This window comes from Platalea leucorodia (genome assembly GCF_965183815.1).
Source record: "Platalea leucorodia genome assembly, contig: HAP1_HAP1_SCAFFOLD_77, whole genome shotgun sequence".
Lineage (NCBI taxonomy): Eukaryota > Metazoa > Chordata > Aves > Pelecaniformes > Threskiornithidae > Platalea > Platalea leucorodia.
Genome location: NW_028121441.1, coordinates 369152 through 385417, shown reverse-complemented (window position 1 = coordinate 385417; position 16266 = coordinate 369152). Strand labels below are relative to the sequence as shown.

The window sequence follows — 16266 nt, the reverse complement described above, 5'->3', positions numbered from 1 at the left end:
CAGGGCAGCTCAGACAGCAACAGCCTCTGCATGTGGGCAAATGTTTTTAAAGCTCTCCCCATCTCACCTGGGGAGTGTTCTTGGATGTCAGAAACCCTCAGCATTTCTGCTGCACTCAGGGAGAGCAGAGCGAGTCCTGCGAGGCAAAAGGATTGCCTGGAGCTTAGTGGAGACTGAGGGGAGCTGGTCTGTCCCTCCGACTTGTTCCCTCCAAGCTCTGCCGTGGGCTTCTTCTTCATGAGATGGGGGCTGATCTCACTCTTGTGTTACCCTTAAAAAAAAAAACAGACACTGCTGTGAGCAGAAGGATCCAGGGCAGACCACTAAATGTCTTACCCTTTCTCAAGGTCTCAGCAACCACTTCCAGCCCAGGACACACAGGGCTCATTTCACAAACCCAAAAGAACGTTCTCTGTCATAGCATCTCTGCACTTCTCCATGGGGATTTCAGACAACACAAAGGTGCTATAGGACAGGTTTGCAACCTGGAGGGAAGTTTGGAAGAAAACCTCAGGGAGATAGCCAAGTGTCCTAATGACACCGTCTGATTAAGGGAAAACCAGATTATTCTCTAGCCCCACAGAATGCATTGCACACAGCCACAAATGTTAGAGGAAAGCTGGGACACTTGTTCGCATGGACACACCTGCATGAAAGGACCCACAAAATCAGTGTGTGACTCTGCAGCTGAAACTCCACCTCCCCAGAGAGCCTGGCAGCAAAAATGAAAGAAAAATAACACAGACAAGTTGAAACACAAAGAAAAATACATTGAGGGTGTGGCTGAGAGAGGCCAGGGCAGAGGCATTGGGGCACTCCGACAGCGTTCCCCTTCCCCAGCTGTGCACGCCACCTCCCAGACACCACCATTGCCGGGCAGCTGCTCTTAGCCCCTGGGCTCTGCAGAGGGAACTGGGCCCGTGGCTGCGGAGCTGCACCACGGCTCTGCTGGAGCTCTGGCTGCAGAGGAGGTGGTTCATGGCTTGGACCCCACAGCCCTGAGGGCAGAGGCTTTGGTGGGTGGGAGAGGAGGCAAGGGGGCTTGCTCAGAGGGAGGGGTCTGCACTGGAGGGGATCACACAGAGTTTTCTGTATTCTCCCTCCCACAACATTTCTCGTTTTAGTTTCCTCTCATTCCCTCATCATATCCCTGCTGCCTGTAGTTTTTTGTCCTGAGAGGTGTTTCCCTGTCAGTGCTCACAGACCCCATCCCAACCTCTGTGCACTGACCTTGGCCCTCCAGAAACCTGCCTGTTTGCAGGGCACTGGCTGGGTGCATATTCCTGTTTGCAGGTGGAAAAAAGGACAAGTCCCTAACCCCAATGTGTCCAGCTGAGGTGATTCTGGTGCTGTCCATAAGCAGAGGAGTGCCTGAAAACACATCAGGAGACACCCGGAAGACCTACTGGTCACTCAAATTTACAGTTCAGCAGTCTCAGTGACTTGTCAAAATTAAGGCGGTCGTCCTGTTCTGTCCCTCTGATGGTGCAGCAGGGAGTCCCTGCTCTGGAGCGTGTCCTCCTCTTCTACACCAGAGAAACTGTGAGATTCCTCCTGAAAGATCCCATAGGGTGTGGGACGTGCTACCTTTTGGATTTTCCTCCATGAGCAAAAGCTACATCGCCCTGCATCCAGAGACTTACCATGTAGAGGGCTGTGAAGATCTCTCCCATGCAGTGAGCTCTCATCATCCTCCCACTCCACACTGCCTTACAGTCTCTGTGTGTCCTCTTTGCCTCAGTCTTCCCCAGCAAGGTCTCCCAGGCCTCTGTGACTCAGGGCAGGACTCTGGAGGAGATCAACCAGCAGTGGATGGGGATCAAGTCAGGGATCGCTTGAGCAAATTCTTCCCAGTGTATGGGACAGGAGGGGCAGCATCCCAGGGAGCTGAGTGAGCAGGCCAATGGCACAGCGAGGCCACTCTCCAGCATCTTTCAAAGGTCAGGGAGTCTGTGGGAATGCCCTGACAATGGGGAAAATGCAAACTTTGCATGCACCTTTCAAAATGCCCAAAGGACGTGCAGAGGAGTGAAAGGCTGTGCCCCAGAATGTGTCCACTCGGATCCCATTTCTGGGTTTCTGGATGAGAAGGGGATTAGATTTACCCAGGGGAGCTTGTCTCTCACCATCCTTTTTGCTTTCTGTGCTAAAAGGACAGGATTGCTGGACCCAGGGTGAGCAGTGGTTGTCTTTTAACCTGGAAGTCAGTGAACTTTTCAACATCACGCACCCTCAATGTTCTCATGCCCAAGTTAGGATATTGTGGTCTGCCTCAGTGGATAAGTAGATGGGTAAATAACCAGATGGATGGTCAAGCTCAGAGGGACGTGGTCAATGCGTGGTACTCTGCCTGGAGGCATCTAGATAGCAGGGTCCTGCAGGGGTCTGTCCTTCCACTGGCTGTGTTTAACGTGTTTTTAATGACCCAGAGGAGATAAGAGAGTGCTTTTTCATAACATTTGTAGAAGACACCACATTGAGGAGAGCAGACACTGCACTGGAGGGCAGGGTGGCCATCCCAAAGAACAAAGACAAGGTGGAGTGATGGGCCAATAGGAATCTCAAGATAGCCAATAATTTGTGGCCTTGAGGTCGACTAAGCCCATGACACAACATAGGCCAGGGACTGCCCAGGTGGGCAGCAGCTCTGTGGAAAGGCTTTGGTGGTCCTTGGGTTCCATTAGGCAAAAGAGGAGCAATCAGGAAAGAGGGCCAACAGCATCCTGGGCTTTATGAACTGGAGCACAGCCAGTCTGCTCAGGACTTTTGACACCATATCTGGAATATTTTCCTGGGTTTTGACATGCCACAATGCCAGAGAGACCTCAACATACTGGAACCAGTTCAGTGGAGGGCCACCAAGGTCAGTAGGATAGGAGAACTTTTATTGTAAGAAGAGGCTTAGAGAGCTGGGCTTGTTCAGACAGGAGTAGAGAAGATCTTGTGAGAAACATGTAGCAGCATTACACAGTTCCCACGAAGATGGAGTCAGGCTCATGTCCATGACACAAGGACAAGAGGCAATGGGCTGAAACAAGAGAGGGTCAGGCTAGAGAGAGGGAGAAATTATTCCAGCATGAGGATAGTCAAGTGCTGGAAGCTGTTTCCCAGGGAGTGTGCACTGGCTCTGTCCTGGAATGGGATCAAGATGTGTTTGGATAAAGGCCTGAGTAGTCCGTCTGACCCTGCCTTGAGCAGGAGGTTGGTCCAGACAGCTCCCGAGGTCCCTTCCAGACGGAATGATGCTGTCCTTCCTTCCCCTTCATGTTTTCCAATTCGGGAGAGCGCTCAGGTTCTCCCTGACCCCAGAAGTCATTCACATCAGGTTCAGGGCTGCTTCACAGGTGTCCCCAAACAGCCCTGACCACATCCTTTGCTTCCCTTCTCATTTGCCCAAAGCCTATTCTCTTTTCCTATCCTTATACCCTCCAAGAATAACAGCCTACTGTGTTACTCCATTCAGAGCCGGTTGCTCAAGGAATGTCAGCATCCACGTACAGAGTCTACAAATGAGCCTGGCATTGAATCCGTCATTGTGGAAAGAGACAAGAGGCATTTGACCAGCTCCTTGAATCCAGGAATCAATATGCCACGCCTCCTGAGATTCCCAGGAACGCCTGAACTTGAAGTGCAGAGAAGTGTGAGTCCTCTTTAGGTGTCCGGGAGAGAGGGAAAACAGAACACACTTCAGGTACCCAAATGCCATGACAGTCCGCAGACCATCCTTCCCTTGGCCTCTGGCATCCCATTTCTTGACATGCAAACCTGGTGAGATTTCTGCAGATGATGCATCAGTAATTCATCAGGTGTTTCTGTGATTTCCCTAAAAGCAGCAGTACCTATTTTTTAAAAAAAAAAAAAAATGACAACTTCTTCCTAAGAGGTGGTGAAAAAGCCCTGTCATGGTCCAGAAAGATCAGCACGAGCCCTGGAGGCAGCGAGGAAGATTATAAAAAGCACCAGGATGATCCAAAGTGCTGAAGGCCTCTTCTGAAGAGTGAGTGGCCCTGAGCAGCAGTGATGGGCCATGTGTAGGTCTGGAAGAGAGGTCGGGAGATGTCAGTGAGAAAGGAGAGGGGTGGCTGATGGCTTCTGCAAATCCTTAAAACCCTGTCTGAAGCCAGCAATGGAAAGCAGTGGATGTCTGATGGTGGAGGAGGAAGAAGAAGATTGTCCTGGGAAGATGGCAGGACGGAAGGCCCCTCCTGTGCAAATCAGGGATGATACAGGCATTTCCATCGCATGTGCATGGCTCAGCCTGACAGATGGGGAACGCCCACTGCTTGGGGTGTCTGTGCTCAGTCATGCCCCATGAGCTGACCTGGCTCTCCTCCCCTCCTCCACTCCTCACACTTGGGTGGGTGTCAGGAAACCTCCCTGAGCCTGGAGGATGCACAGCCCTCCTGGGGTGAGGTCCCACCACTGCAGGGGAAGAGGAAGGGTTGGTGAGACACAGGGGCATGCAGGGGGAGAGCAGTGCAGGTGCAGCAGTGAGTGTGTTAAAGGCAGGAAGAAGACTTGACATGTCAGGGGCTGTCATGCTGAAGTAAAACAGGTTGAGTCTTGATTTGGAGGCAGCAGCAGAAGGAGGATGGGCAGTTGAGTGCTGGGATGGAGAGCTAAACAGAGGATTCTAGCATGTCTGGGCCTTGGAACTCTTGGGTGAGAAAGCAGCATTAGCAAGGCTTTGGAAGAAACGGGATGGGTTGTGGGGAACTCAGAGGCATGGGCAAATGCTCAGGAACACAGAGCTTGGTGCTGGAAGCAAGGAAGCAGGCACAGGCACAGGTCAGTGGAGCCGTGGTGGGGATGGCCAAGGGCCTTGGTGGGGCTTTGACACCCCAACAGAACTGGGACCCTTGTCCACTCAGCTATGGCTTCTGTCTCTTCCCCTGAGACCCACGAGAGGACATGAGGTCCTTACAGCTCCAGCGCCTTGTTGCCTCCTCCTCGCCCACCCTCCATAGAGCCTGGCAGGTGTCCTACCACTGACCTGTGCCTGCCGTCACACGCTCCCACACCACAGTTTCCCCAGGAAGAGCCCAGAGCATCACAAGAGGGAAAGGATCCCCCTCTGCAGGGGATGGGGGTCAGGGCTTGGCCATCTTGCTTGGTGAAGCACATCAAGGGCTTTCACAGTGAGAAAACATCTCACATCGAAATTTCCTCCTGTGCCAAGTGCCTGTGACTTCATGTCTCCACCAGCCCCCAGGGACAGGAACCTTCTCTGCTCATTCCCTGCATGGTCTCTTTACTGACAGACTGCAGCAGGGTCTGCTAACACTCTCCGAAACCTTCAGCTCTGCTGCTTTTACTTCTCTAGAGGCTTGCTGAGTCTTTCAGGAGCTGCAGTTCAGGAACTCGGCACCAGAGGGCTCATTGCCACACAGAAGCACCTCAAGGAGCCAATTGTGGGCATAACTTTCCTTTAGTCCTCAATTCTTATGTGGCTTATCAGAGAGATTTCAGGAGTGTGGTCACAGTGAAAAGACGTCAAAGCAAAGAGGCAAAGTGAATCAAATACTTGATTTAGAATAGCCAATTCTGCATGAATCCCAACGTACTTGGGTTACAGGAATGTCTTCAAGTAGAGCCTGCACCATTGAGACCCATGGGGATGCACTGGCACAGCCACCGCCAGCAGGGGGAATCCCCATCTGCTAGGCTGAGGCATGCATCTATAAGCTCATTTTGCTTTTGCTACCCATCCCTGCATCTCTCAAGCCTATGGGAGCTTTGGCTTTGGCATCCTCCCTTCGTCCTGGGGGAAGGTTTCTCAATTCCTTCTTTGCAGCTTCCCCTGTTACCAGCTCCTGGGTGCTGACTTTTTGCCCTGGAGCTCTGTCAGCTCAGAGAAGCAGCCTCACAAGATGAATGTTTTTTGTTCACGGGAACTCAGAGAGATCATTCTTGTCCTTGGAAGAGTCTGTTCTGTAATGACTGTCAGATTTCCTTATATCGTTCACCCTTCAGAGCTGCTCCCCATGGCACCACTTGTATCAGTCCCTGAGCAACATAAAGTCCTCTTCTGTGGAGTCCACCAGCCTGTGCTCTGCTGCGGGTCTTCTTTTGACATCTGGGACTCCCCTATTTCCTGGTCACAGCAGCCAAGGCAGATACTGATGATCACATCCCTGGGCAGCTCTTCCTTGTTGGCCAGGACCAGGTCCAGGCGAGCATCACCCTTCTTGGAGCACCTGGCAGCTATGCTAAGTCATCCCAAGATCCTCCGGACTGTTGGCACCTTCTTGAATTGCCTGGCCAGTGAATGCCAGGGCACTTACAGCTCCCCATAGAACCCTGCTCATTAACCTGGAGACTTGTTGTGGTTGCTGTCAGAAGACTTTTTCTGCCTACTCTGCCTGATCAAGTAGTTGGTAACTGCCAAGACACTGTCACCCTTACTCACTCCTCCTCTCATCCTCACTCACACAAGCTAATTCAACCTGTTGCCCAGCTGATAGAGGAGCTCCACATATCTGAGCTGCTCCTTCACACAGGGGGCATCCCCCCACCCTCATCCTCCCCACCGCTCCCTCCTGCAGAACCTGTATCCTTCCACTGCAGCACCACAGCTCAGCAAGCTGTCCCATCACATCTCATGTAATCCAAAAATGTCACAATCCTGTGACAAGACATGGGGCTCCTCCTGGCAGTGCACACTTGGGCTGCAGTGCCTCAGTTGTGGCACGCTAGTGGGGCACAGATTTCTCCCAGGGAAACCTGAGCAGTGCTGCTGATGAGAAGACCATTGTGCATAAAGCAGTTAGTGCTGTGCTGCATCTTTCTTCCTCCATATGAACACATGGTCCCCTTGGCTAACAGAAAAAAAGATTAGGAAGGGGGTGGTTTATCAGAGAAGTTCTGCACAGATGAATCGGAAAGTAATAGTCTAAAGGTCAAAATCTTAGGTCTGAACTTAACCTACATGAAGACCTAAGCTCACATCTAATCTCTAAATTAAGCATCTGATCTGAGGCCCCTTTCTGTGGCCAGTGGAGAGAGATCTGTTAAGTGGTGAGCATACAGTCACCCACCTTAGGACCTGATGAATCATGAATGGGAAATGTTTCTCTTCCCATGGGTAGCAGGAGGAACCAAGAGGAGGTGATTTGGGAGGGATTCATCTCAGACAGCTGTAAATGTCTCCACAGAAGCCATTTGCAATGAGTCAGTCTCATCAATCAAAAGAAAGAGGTACTTTCAAGGTAAAATTTGTCTGAGCTGACTAAGACTGGTTTTGTCTTCAGGTCACTGGCAACCCACAGAACAGGTACTAACCTCCTGGCTTTACAAAAGAAAGAACTGGTTTCAAGTACAGCAGAAGAGTTCTTTGTTCCTTTAATAAAGTCCTCAAAGTGAACTGGGATGCTTCTACTCTTTATTTATGTGCATTTTCAATTTAGTCACTAAAAAAAAAAAAAATCCATTGTTCATCTTGCTCAAGTGCCAGGGAGGTGGACAGTTATTTAGGGGACTTCTGTCCACTTAAGGAAGTATGGTCTTTGCTGTCCACATCCATTACAGGGAGGAGACGCTGGTTCTCAGGCCATGCTGCTCATAGTGCACAACTTCCATGTCTCCTGGGTCTCATCTGGCCCCATGAGCATTCCCTGCAGCCCAGACACATAGTCCTGTACTTCTGTGTTTCATCCACCCCGAGTACATGAAATCAAGTGAGGTCTGTATGGTGTGCTTTGTTTTCTTTTGCAGGCTGCCAGTAAGGATGTTCTGCATGCACGTGTGGCGTGAAATACAGTTTGGTGTCTGCACAGACTAGAGGAAGCAGCGCCTGGCACAGCCTTGTCCCGACGTCTTGTAAGGAAGAGCTCTTGGAGGGAGCTGTGCCTTAACTCTAAGGAGCACTTTCCTGAAGGAACGATACCCACAGCTGCACCCAGCCCTTTCCCTGGTGTGAAGGAGGTGAATAAGGTGATCAGTCTGGAGGACATGCCGTTAGAGCAAGACAAGGGCCTCAGGTATTTGCTGCCTAGAGGTACCAGTGGGGATTCAGTCAAACCTAAGCTATCTACCCCAAAATATCAGAGCCATTGATGCACAAGTGGCTTTCGGTAGGATTTATCACACTAACATGCCTGAAACAGCTAAGCTAAATCATCACCTGTGATTTCAAAATCTCTTCACTGAAGAAACATTGTTGGCATTCATTGCCAGCTTGGATGGGATGGCATTCATCCCATGAACTTAGGCATTTCAGCCTACACTCATCCACCTTAGTTTTCTGTATTAGTAACATGTGTGCCAGCTTGATGGAATCGTTTATGTATTTCAGTGTTTCTGCAGCTTGGCAGGGAAGTTATTTATTCAATGCAAGAAAACTGTCTCAGTTCAAATGCAAAGAAATCTCTCGCATTGCATGACAATCCCTATTTTCATGTAAATGAATCAGCAAATCATGGTTTTGATTCTCTTTCCAAAAGAGAACATTTTTCTTGCCAATCATGAGTGAAAAGTAATCCAGGAAAATTACAAAATGGCAACGCTGTGGCAGTGATTAGAGGCGATGTTTCTGTTTAATTCTGGAGAGACCTTAAGGTACAGTTGTAACCCTCGTGTCTTCAAAGGATGGCCCCCGCTGAGCAAGAGTCCCTCACTTGTGCAAATCACCAGATGTTGCCCAGCATGTGGCTCAGTGCACCTGGCATTAGGTATTGAAAAGTTAAGCTGCCGAGCCTGTGCTAAGTACAGTTCCCCTGAAGTGCCATAGACCACTACAGGAGGAGATGACACCATCCTCTGTACTGCTCCTTCCTCCCCGCTGTCAAAGGAGACCAGGCAATGAACTCATCTTTTTAGACATTACAGTCATAAAAGGCTATGTTGGAATAAGTTAATTCCACTGAATTTGCTAGATCAGCTGAAGTATTGGGTGTGGGAGCATTGCATCAAGGACTGGACATTTATTTCAGCAGACCTGATCTGGAGACAGCTGCCTTGTTACTCAAAACTACATTTCTGACCAATATTCAGGATTTTGTACCAAAGTGGAAGAGAGGTAATCTGAGGCAGCTAAACTGGACTTGATTTCAGGCATGGTTTTGTTCTAACCAGGAGGTTAATGGAGATGTAAGCGCCACTTGGTAGAGAAATAAAGCCATTATTCTTCTTTCAATTGTGTTCCACCTATTTTCTGTCATTTCCTAAAGGCTAAGAGGTTCAACAAAGATCTGCCACCAAAATAATCAGGAAACCAGGTTTAGAAGCAAGGAGAAGTTGCATCAGAACTGAAGGAGGGTGAAGCTTATTGAGACTTGGGTGTGCCATGGAGGGATGAAGCCCTCTGCTTGTTGCTTTCTGTCTCGGTTTCCACACGTGGAAAATGCCATTGTGGTATTCACCAGGGTTTGTAAAGTGCTTGTAGGTCATTTGAAAGGCATTGCTAGGTAAGGCCTTCTTATGGTGATGTATTGCAGGAGAGAACCTGGTGTGATATTCATTTCAGGAAACTTTACACTGCTAAGAAAGAAAGGTCGCATTCCTGCAAATATGTCATCATCAGGTGTTTGCCCTCCCCACCCCTGTCCCCTTCCAAAGTCCACTTACAAAAACTCTTCTTAGATGGAAAAGTGTTTCCTGAAGATGAACACCCTTCTCTGCAAGCGTGCCTTGAGGGCATCTTTCATCATCTGGTTCCTCAGGCTGAAAAGAAAGGGACTTATCAAAGGAGTTACCACTGTGTTGAGAAGGACCACTGCCTTGTTGTAGGACATGTGGTGACTTGAAGGCTGGACATACATGAATATGCAGCTGCCGTAGCCCAAGATGACAAAGGTGAAGTGAGAGGAGCATGTAGAGAATGCCTTGTGCCATGAGGAAGCTGAGGGCAACCTCAGTATGGTGTTAATGATGTAAAGGTAGGGCACTGCTGTCATGCCCAGTGAGCCAAGTAGGATGATGGATGAGGCCATGAAGGTGATCAGCTCAACAATCTGTGTTTGTGCCCAGGACAACCTGATCAAAAGCACACTGTCACAGAAGTGGTCAATACGATTGGCATTGCAGAAGGGCATTCTGGCAACCAGGACAGTGGAGACAACAGTGGCCAGGAAGCCGGCAGCCCACGAGCCCAAGAGGAGCTGAAGGCAAAGCTGACCGTTCATGAGCATGGGGTACTGCAGAGGGTGGCATATGGCCACATAACGGTCATAGGACATGACAGCCAGAAGGACAAACTCGACTGAGCCCAGAAGGGAGTAGAAGTAGCCCTGAGTTAAGCAGCCTGGGAAGGAAATGGCTTTGCTGCCCATCAGCAAGTTTCCTATGGCTTTAGGTATGATGGATGTAGTGTTGAAGATGTCCAAGCAGGAGAGGTTACAGAGGAAAAAGTACATGGGCCTGCAGAGGTCTCTTCCAGGCAGAACGAGGGCAATGATCAGCAAGTTTCCCACTAAGATCACCAGGTGCGAAGCCAGGAGAGGGATTGCCATTAAGCGCTGCTGATGGTGGCAGGAGGGGAAGCCCAAGAGAAGGAACTCTGTGACAGGTGTGTGGTTCAACATTTCTGCATCGGAGCTGCAGTGAGCAAGGGCAGATGGTCAGTGGAGGAAACAATGCTTCAGGAGGTTACAAGAAGATGAGACAGAGCAAAAGAATGTAGAAGGATGAGAAAAGGTGTTCACGGAGACATTCACGCAAAGGCTGGAAGGAAAACAGAAGAGAGGAGAGAAGAATCAAGCTAGAGCAAGAAGGCACCATTTTATGCCCTAGGAGCAGACGTAGTATGGGGGTTAGAGCAGGAATCCACCATAAACACGATGCAAGTTATTGTATTTGAGCTCTCTACCCAACAGTCCCATTACAGGCAGTGGGGAAAAAATAGACGTTTCTCAACCGGTTTTATTCTAATCTATTTAAAGGTATCTTTTAGGATGAGCTATAATGCATTCTAGTGCAAGATAAAACAGCTCAGCCAAGTGCCTTTAACCAGAAGCAGAGAGAAGGCGGCATGAAGATGGTGACAAATGCGGAGGCGTGTGGGAAGTAAAGGTAAGAAGGAGAGTGAGAGAAGAGGAAAGTTTTATTCCCTGGGAAAGGTTTGGTTTTCAGGGAAAGTCAGAGCCAAAGAGGGAGAAGACAAACATCCCGTGTTTAAAACTAGTCCATTTTCAGGACTGTCTTTCCATCCACACTTGAACTTTGTCGGGTAGAACAGAAAACTTTATAAACAGATTCCTCCTCTGTCACTGACAACTTTCTTGCTGAAAAACAGTTTTGATAAACCTTTCTGGCTGTCGGAGGGAAAAAGAAAAGAAGATTTGAAAAGCAGCAGAGAAGAGGGGAATAAACAAAGGAAAAACCTAAGAGCATAACAAGATTGAAAAAGATGGGGGGGTAGGGAGGCGGAGAAGGGAAATTCATTCAGTTGGGGGATAAAAATTACCTTGTAAAGCAAACAAATAAAGAAACTAAATAAACTAATAGGAAATTGAGCCTTCTCTCTCCTGTGGTGTTTGGTTCTTTGTTTCTTTTTCTGGTTTTCTTTTCTTTCCTGTGGAATGAAGCCTGGTTTGGTAAGGAGTTCATCCTTACCAAGTCAAGAATTTATTATCTGAGGGCTTGGAAAGTTTGAATTCTTGGTGCAGCGCTTCTTTCCAAACAGCCTTCCCCTATGCGGGCCATCTCCTTCCTGTCCTGCTGGTTTTGCTCACAAAACCTACACAAGCCTGAAAACCTCAGACCCATTGGGCTCTGTGCAGCTTAGCTGAGATGGGCCAACAAGCCCACATCAAAGGAAGGGGCAGAGATCCTGACACAGGTCTCGCTTCCCGAGAAATATCACAGGGAAAGGAGGAATATCAAAGGAGGGTAGCAGGTAAGAAGGCAGGCAGGCCAGGAATTAAAAAACAGCCAAATCAATGAAAATCGAGGTGAAATGTGAGAAAACACTGACATGAATCTATGATGTGCTGGGAGCATTAGCGGGGGGAAAGAGAAGCCCAGCAGACTTTGTGTGAAGCACCATCTCCTTTCTTCCCACAACCCCTAAAGAACAGTCTATCAGGGCTCCTTTCAAGGCTCCTGTAAAGCCTTTGTGGGTGAGCTGGGAATGCCATTTGTGCTGAGGCAATTCCTCCAGACTGAAGGAGTCTCCGATTTTTCTTCCCCTTTTGTGGAGAACATTTCTAAGGCCTTCGGTACGTTCCCCGAGGATTCATGGCCTTGGGTGCTAAATGGTTCCTCAGCAGAGCAGCTCTGAGAGGGTGAGGGGAGATTAATGACAATGATAGCTGGCAGCTCGGTGACCTAATCCCTGCAGAAGTCGAGACCCATTCTGAAAAGTATTCTGTGAGGGAGAAGCACCAAATCTTAAAAGGTGCTGTCAAGAGATGTTTAACGGTGAAAGCAGCTTCTGTGGAGTGACTTCCATGCTACCCGCCTTGTCTTTACAATGTTGGACACCTAAAGGATACGTGGTTTTAAGTGTCAGAGTAATCTCCTTAGTTTTCCTGGGGTTTGTCAATGAAGTTCAGGACACAGTTCAACTTATTGCAGAAATGGTTTTCTAAAGGTAGAGGAGAGGAGAGGAGTCGATTCCTCTTCTGCACTTGCAAGGGGAGCCCTGACTGACAAATTGACACCTCGCCTCTTCATTGAAGACCTCTGGGAGATTTGCAGAGATCGTTCCTTGCTGACTAGGGGCCACCTGACTGTCTCCTTCTGCTCCAGAAGGAAGCCGATGTCCTGAGGGTTTGGTGCTAAAACTGGCAACACTGTGAAGGCCTCTCTGCCCATCTTAGTGCATCTGAAATAGGACAAGGTATCTCTCTTTGGGTGGAATTGTTCCTCTAAAGGTAAGAGAGAGGGATCTCATTCTTCAGGGCTTTGGGAGTCTCCTCCTTGATGACATGGAAGAAGACTTTCCTTCTCCCTGAGTACAGACAGGCTCTTAGTCCCTCTTTCTCCACAGGGCTCATGAAAATAGGACCTCCTTTGCACTCCATGTCGGCAGGCCAGCCCCATCCTCTGGCACTGTCTGGCAGAGCACAAACCTCTGCCCATGGACTTCTTCCTGATCTCCCGACTTCACAGTGGACTGGATGACCCTGCACTTGTCTAAGCTGGGCCCCAGATCACTTCTCCTTTCAACCCCTTTCTTCCTTTCCCAGTGCAGGCAGGGGGTGTAGAGCAGGGGCTGATAGAACCCACTGCTCCCTCCATTTCCTCACAAGTCTTCCAGGAAAGATGGACCCATGCCTTTGCACTTCCAGCCAACGCGCCACTTTGTGACGAGCTGGCGCACAGACATGTTTAGCTAGTCTTCCCACACCTCGAGACCCATTTTGACCACAGCACTTTGTTTGCAAAGGGTTGGCAGTCGGGGGAAGTGAAGAATGCAGAGAGTGTGATGTGAGTAATTGTCCATATTACACACATCCACCCGGACTGGAAGAGTGAAACCATGTGCACCACCGAGGGTGATGGTTAATTCACAAGCAGGGTGGCTCCTCTTCTGTGTGAGGCCAGATTGCAGGGACGAGGGGCCCATGAGCGTCCATCACTCAAGACCCAAATGCAGGACCCGAGACTTAGCCCTGTTGGACCTCCTACAGTTGGCCTCGGCCCATTGATCCAGCCTGTCCAGATCCCTCTGTAGGGCCTTCCTACCCTCCAGCAGATCAACACTCCCACCCAACTTGGTGTCGTCTGCAAACTGACTGAGGGTGCACTCAATCCCCTCATCCAGATCATTGATAAAGATAATAAACAGAACTGGTCCCAGTACTGAGCCCTGGGGAACACCACTTAAGACCAGCTGCAAACTGCACTGAACTCCATTCACCACCACTCTTTGGGCCTGGCCATCCAGATAGTTTTTTACCCAGCAGAGAGTACACCCATCCAAGCCATGAGCAGCCAGTTTCTCCAGGAGAAACTACAGGCCTGTATTTGGCCGTTGAGTAGCTGCCCTGAATTAGGTTAGGCAACATAGGGATGTCCACGGGCGTTGTGCCATTACAGTCCATGGTGATCTAGTGTATGCAGCTGATGGAGAAGATGGCTGATGCCTATGGCAATGGCTACATCTGCCCCCCTGACTACCTCAATAGGCTGCCCTGAACATAAGGAGTAGGGAAAAGTTCAGATGTCCTAAACGTGGGCATCTGCTGTTGGCCGAAGGAAGTCCCCTCTAAGCTCAAGCATGATGCCTCCAGATACTGCCCTCTCTGTGAACCTCCGCATTACAGCTTGCAGTTACCTGCACATACCTCGGACCACCTCTGACACCTCAGATGTCACCAGGCGTTTGAGTCTGAACAGCTCACTCCTTGCCTCCATCCCCAGCAATTACCATGGGAGCTGAGACAAGAGGCTCCCAGGCACCAGGTTCCTATTTTGTGTCCACCTGAACGGATGCAAGAGGAATACCACCTCCTGTGGGTTTATGCAGCCATAGATGAGAGCTGAGGTCCCTTCCAGCCCCAGGACTACAAACAAAGGATGAGGAGCCTCAATTGACTCAGCTGAATCCCTTCCCGCAGCAGGGGTAAAGGAGCTCTCTCACTGTCCAGGTTTTCTGTCCCATACCAGAAGTAAGGAACGGTGATTCTCATGCCCAATTCTCTCTCTGATAGGAGAAATTACATTGCTGGAAAGAAGTATCTCTCCAGAGGTGGGAGAGGGACCACAAGTTATTACTTCAGCCTGTTTCACAGCAGGTTTCCCAGGAGCCCCAGGGACACCTGGAGGGAGCCCAGAGGGGCAGAGAAAGTGCTGCCTTGGGCTGGGCCTGTGCTGCTGAACTGGGCTGGGCTCCTGGGACAGAGGGAGCTCCTGGCAACTGGGCAGCCCTGCAGAGAGACAGCTCTGCCCAGGAGCAGCTCCTCTGCAAAGCGCAGCAGGGCTGAGGGCACTGCCTGCAAGTGCTGAGAGGAGAGGAGTGAGGCAGAGAGACTGTAAAGGCAGCCTGGAGTGGGAAGATGCTGAGAGCTCACTGCATGGGAGAGATCTTCACAGCCCCCTACATGGTAAGTCCCTGGTTGCAGGACAATGTAACTGGTGTTCCTGGAGGGATATCCAAAAGCTGCTACATCCCACAGCCTGTGGGATTTTCAGGATGACTCTCAGAGTTTCTCTAACGTAGAGGATGAGGACGTGCTGCAGAGGAGGACTTCCCTGCTGCACCATCAGAAAGAAAAGGCAATACAGCTGCCTTCCTCTGGGGTTTTGAAGATCAGTGCGCACCTGTGGGTGCCCAGGGCTGTTCTTCAGAGCAGGGTCACTGCACCCCAGTGGGCTGTGCACCAGGGCAGGGACTCTGCCGTCTCACCGGGTCAGCACGCAGCCTGCCCAGGGAGCGCCCTTCAAAGTTGCGGGGAGAACCTGTGGGTGGAAGCAGGGCAGGATCCCTCTGCTGTCCAGAGGGTGCAGCGTGGCTCAGGGCTGCTCAGACTTCTACATCACCCAGCGGACATTTGCAGAGGGTCATTTTAAAGAGGGATGTCAAGGTAGGAGATTGCCTGAAAGGGAAGAAATCTGTGCTTTGAGTTTTTCCACTCTTGATTGGCTGGGTGGGCAGTGCGAGATGGGAATTTATTTCTCTGCTCTGGAGTAGGCAATGAGACCCCAGATCTCACTAGGACTTGTCTGAGCTGCTCCTTAGCCCCTGCACACACAGAGATGCCCCTGGGCAATGCCCTGCTGCCAGGAGGTGCCTGCAGGGCAGAGCTGAGCACACAGCAGTAGGGATGGCCTCTGTGAGCATGAAAAGGGAGAAGATGTGGGTATCAGGCATCTCCCTGCCATCCCCTGCAGTGCAGATGCTTTCCTTTGAGCAACCCCCTGGTCTCCTCACTCACACAGCAGAGCCTCTGCCCTTAATGGCACAGAGACATGCTCATGATTTACCTTCCCGAGCAGCCTGACCACCAAAGAGAGTTAAAACTCAAGGGTCTCTCTCTGTCTCCCTCTCCTGCCTCCCTTGGCAGGGCTCCTTTGGCATGTTCTCCTCTTCTCCCTGACGCCCTTCTTCTTACTGTTACACTCACTGGTGTGGGGGCGTTGAGGATTCAAGTGCAGCTCAGACACCAATGCTGCGTGTGCTGTCATGCACATATGGCCATGGAGGAAAAGCATCCAGCTCACACCCTGTTCTCCTGTGGGGCTCTGGGTACTGCAGTGTGTGTGGCTGGCAGTGATCTCACCCTCCCTTCAGGACATAACAAATTCAGGACGGTTGACTCTGTCCTTGGGAGGTCCTGCTGGGCTGCAGGCTGCCCTCCCATAGGGCACAGCTCTCCCAGGGCA

General features: G+C 50.2%; 1 protein-coding gene across 1 annotated transcript; it reads right to left on the bottom strand.

Annotated features, from left to right (window-relative positions):
- Positions 1-9575: 9575 nt before the first annotated feature.
- LOC309603430 (olfactory receptor 6M1-like) lies at positions 9576-10520 on the bottom strand (the record flags this gene model as incomplete). The annotated part of the gene is made up of 1 exon (XM_082338283.1): positions 9576-10520. One exon carries the CDS (start codon positions 10518-10520, stop codon positions 9576-9578), a length of 945 nt encoding a protein of 314 aa, XP_082194409.1.
- Positions 10521-16266: the final 5746 nt, after the last annotated feature.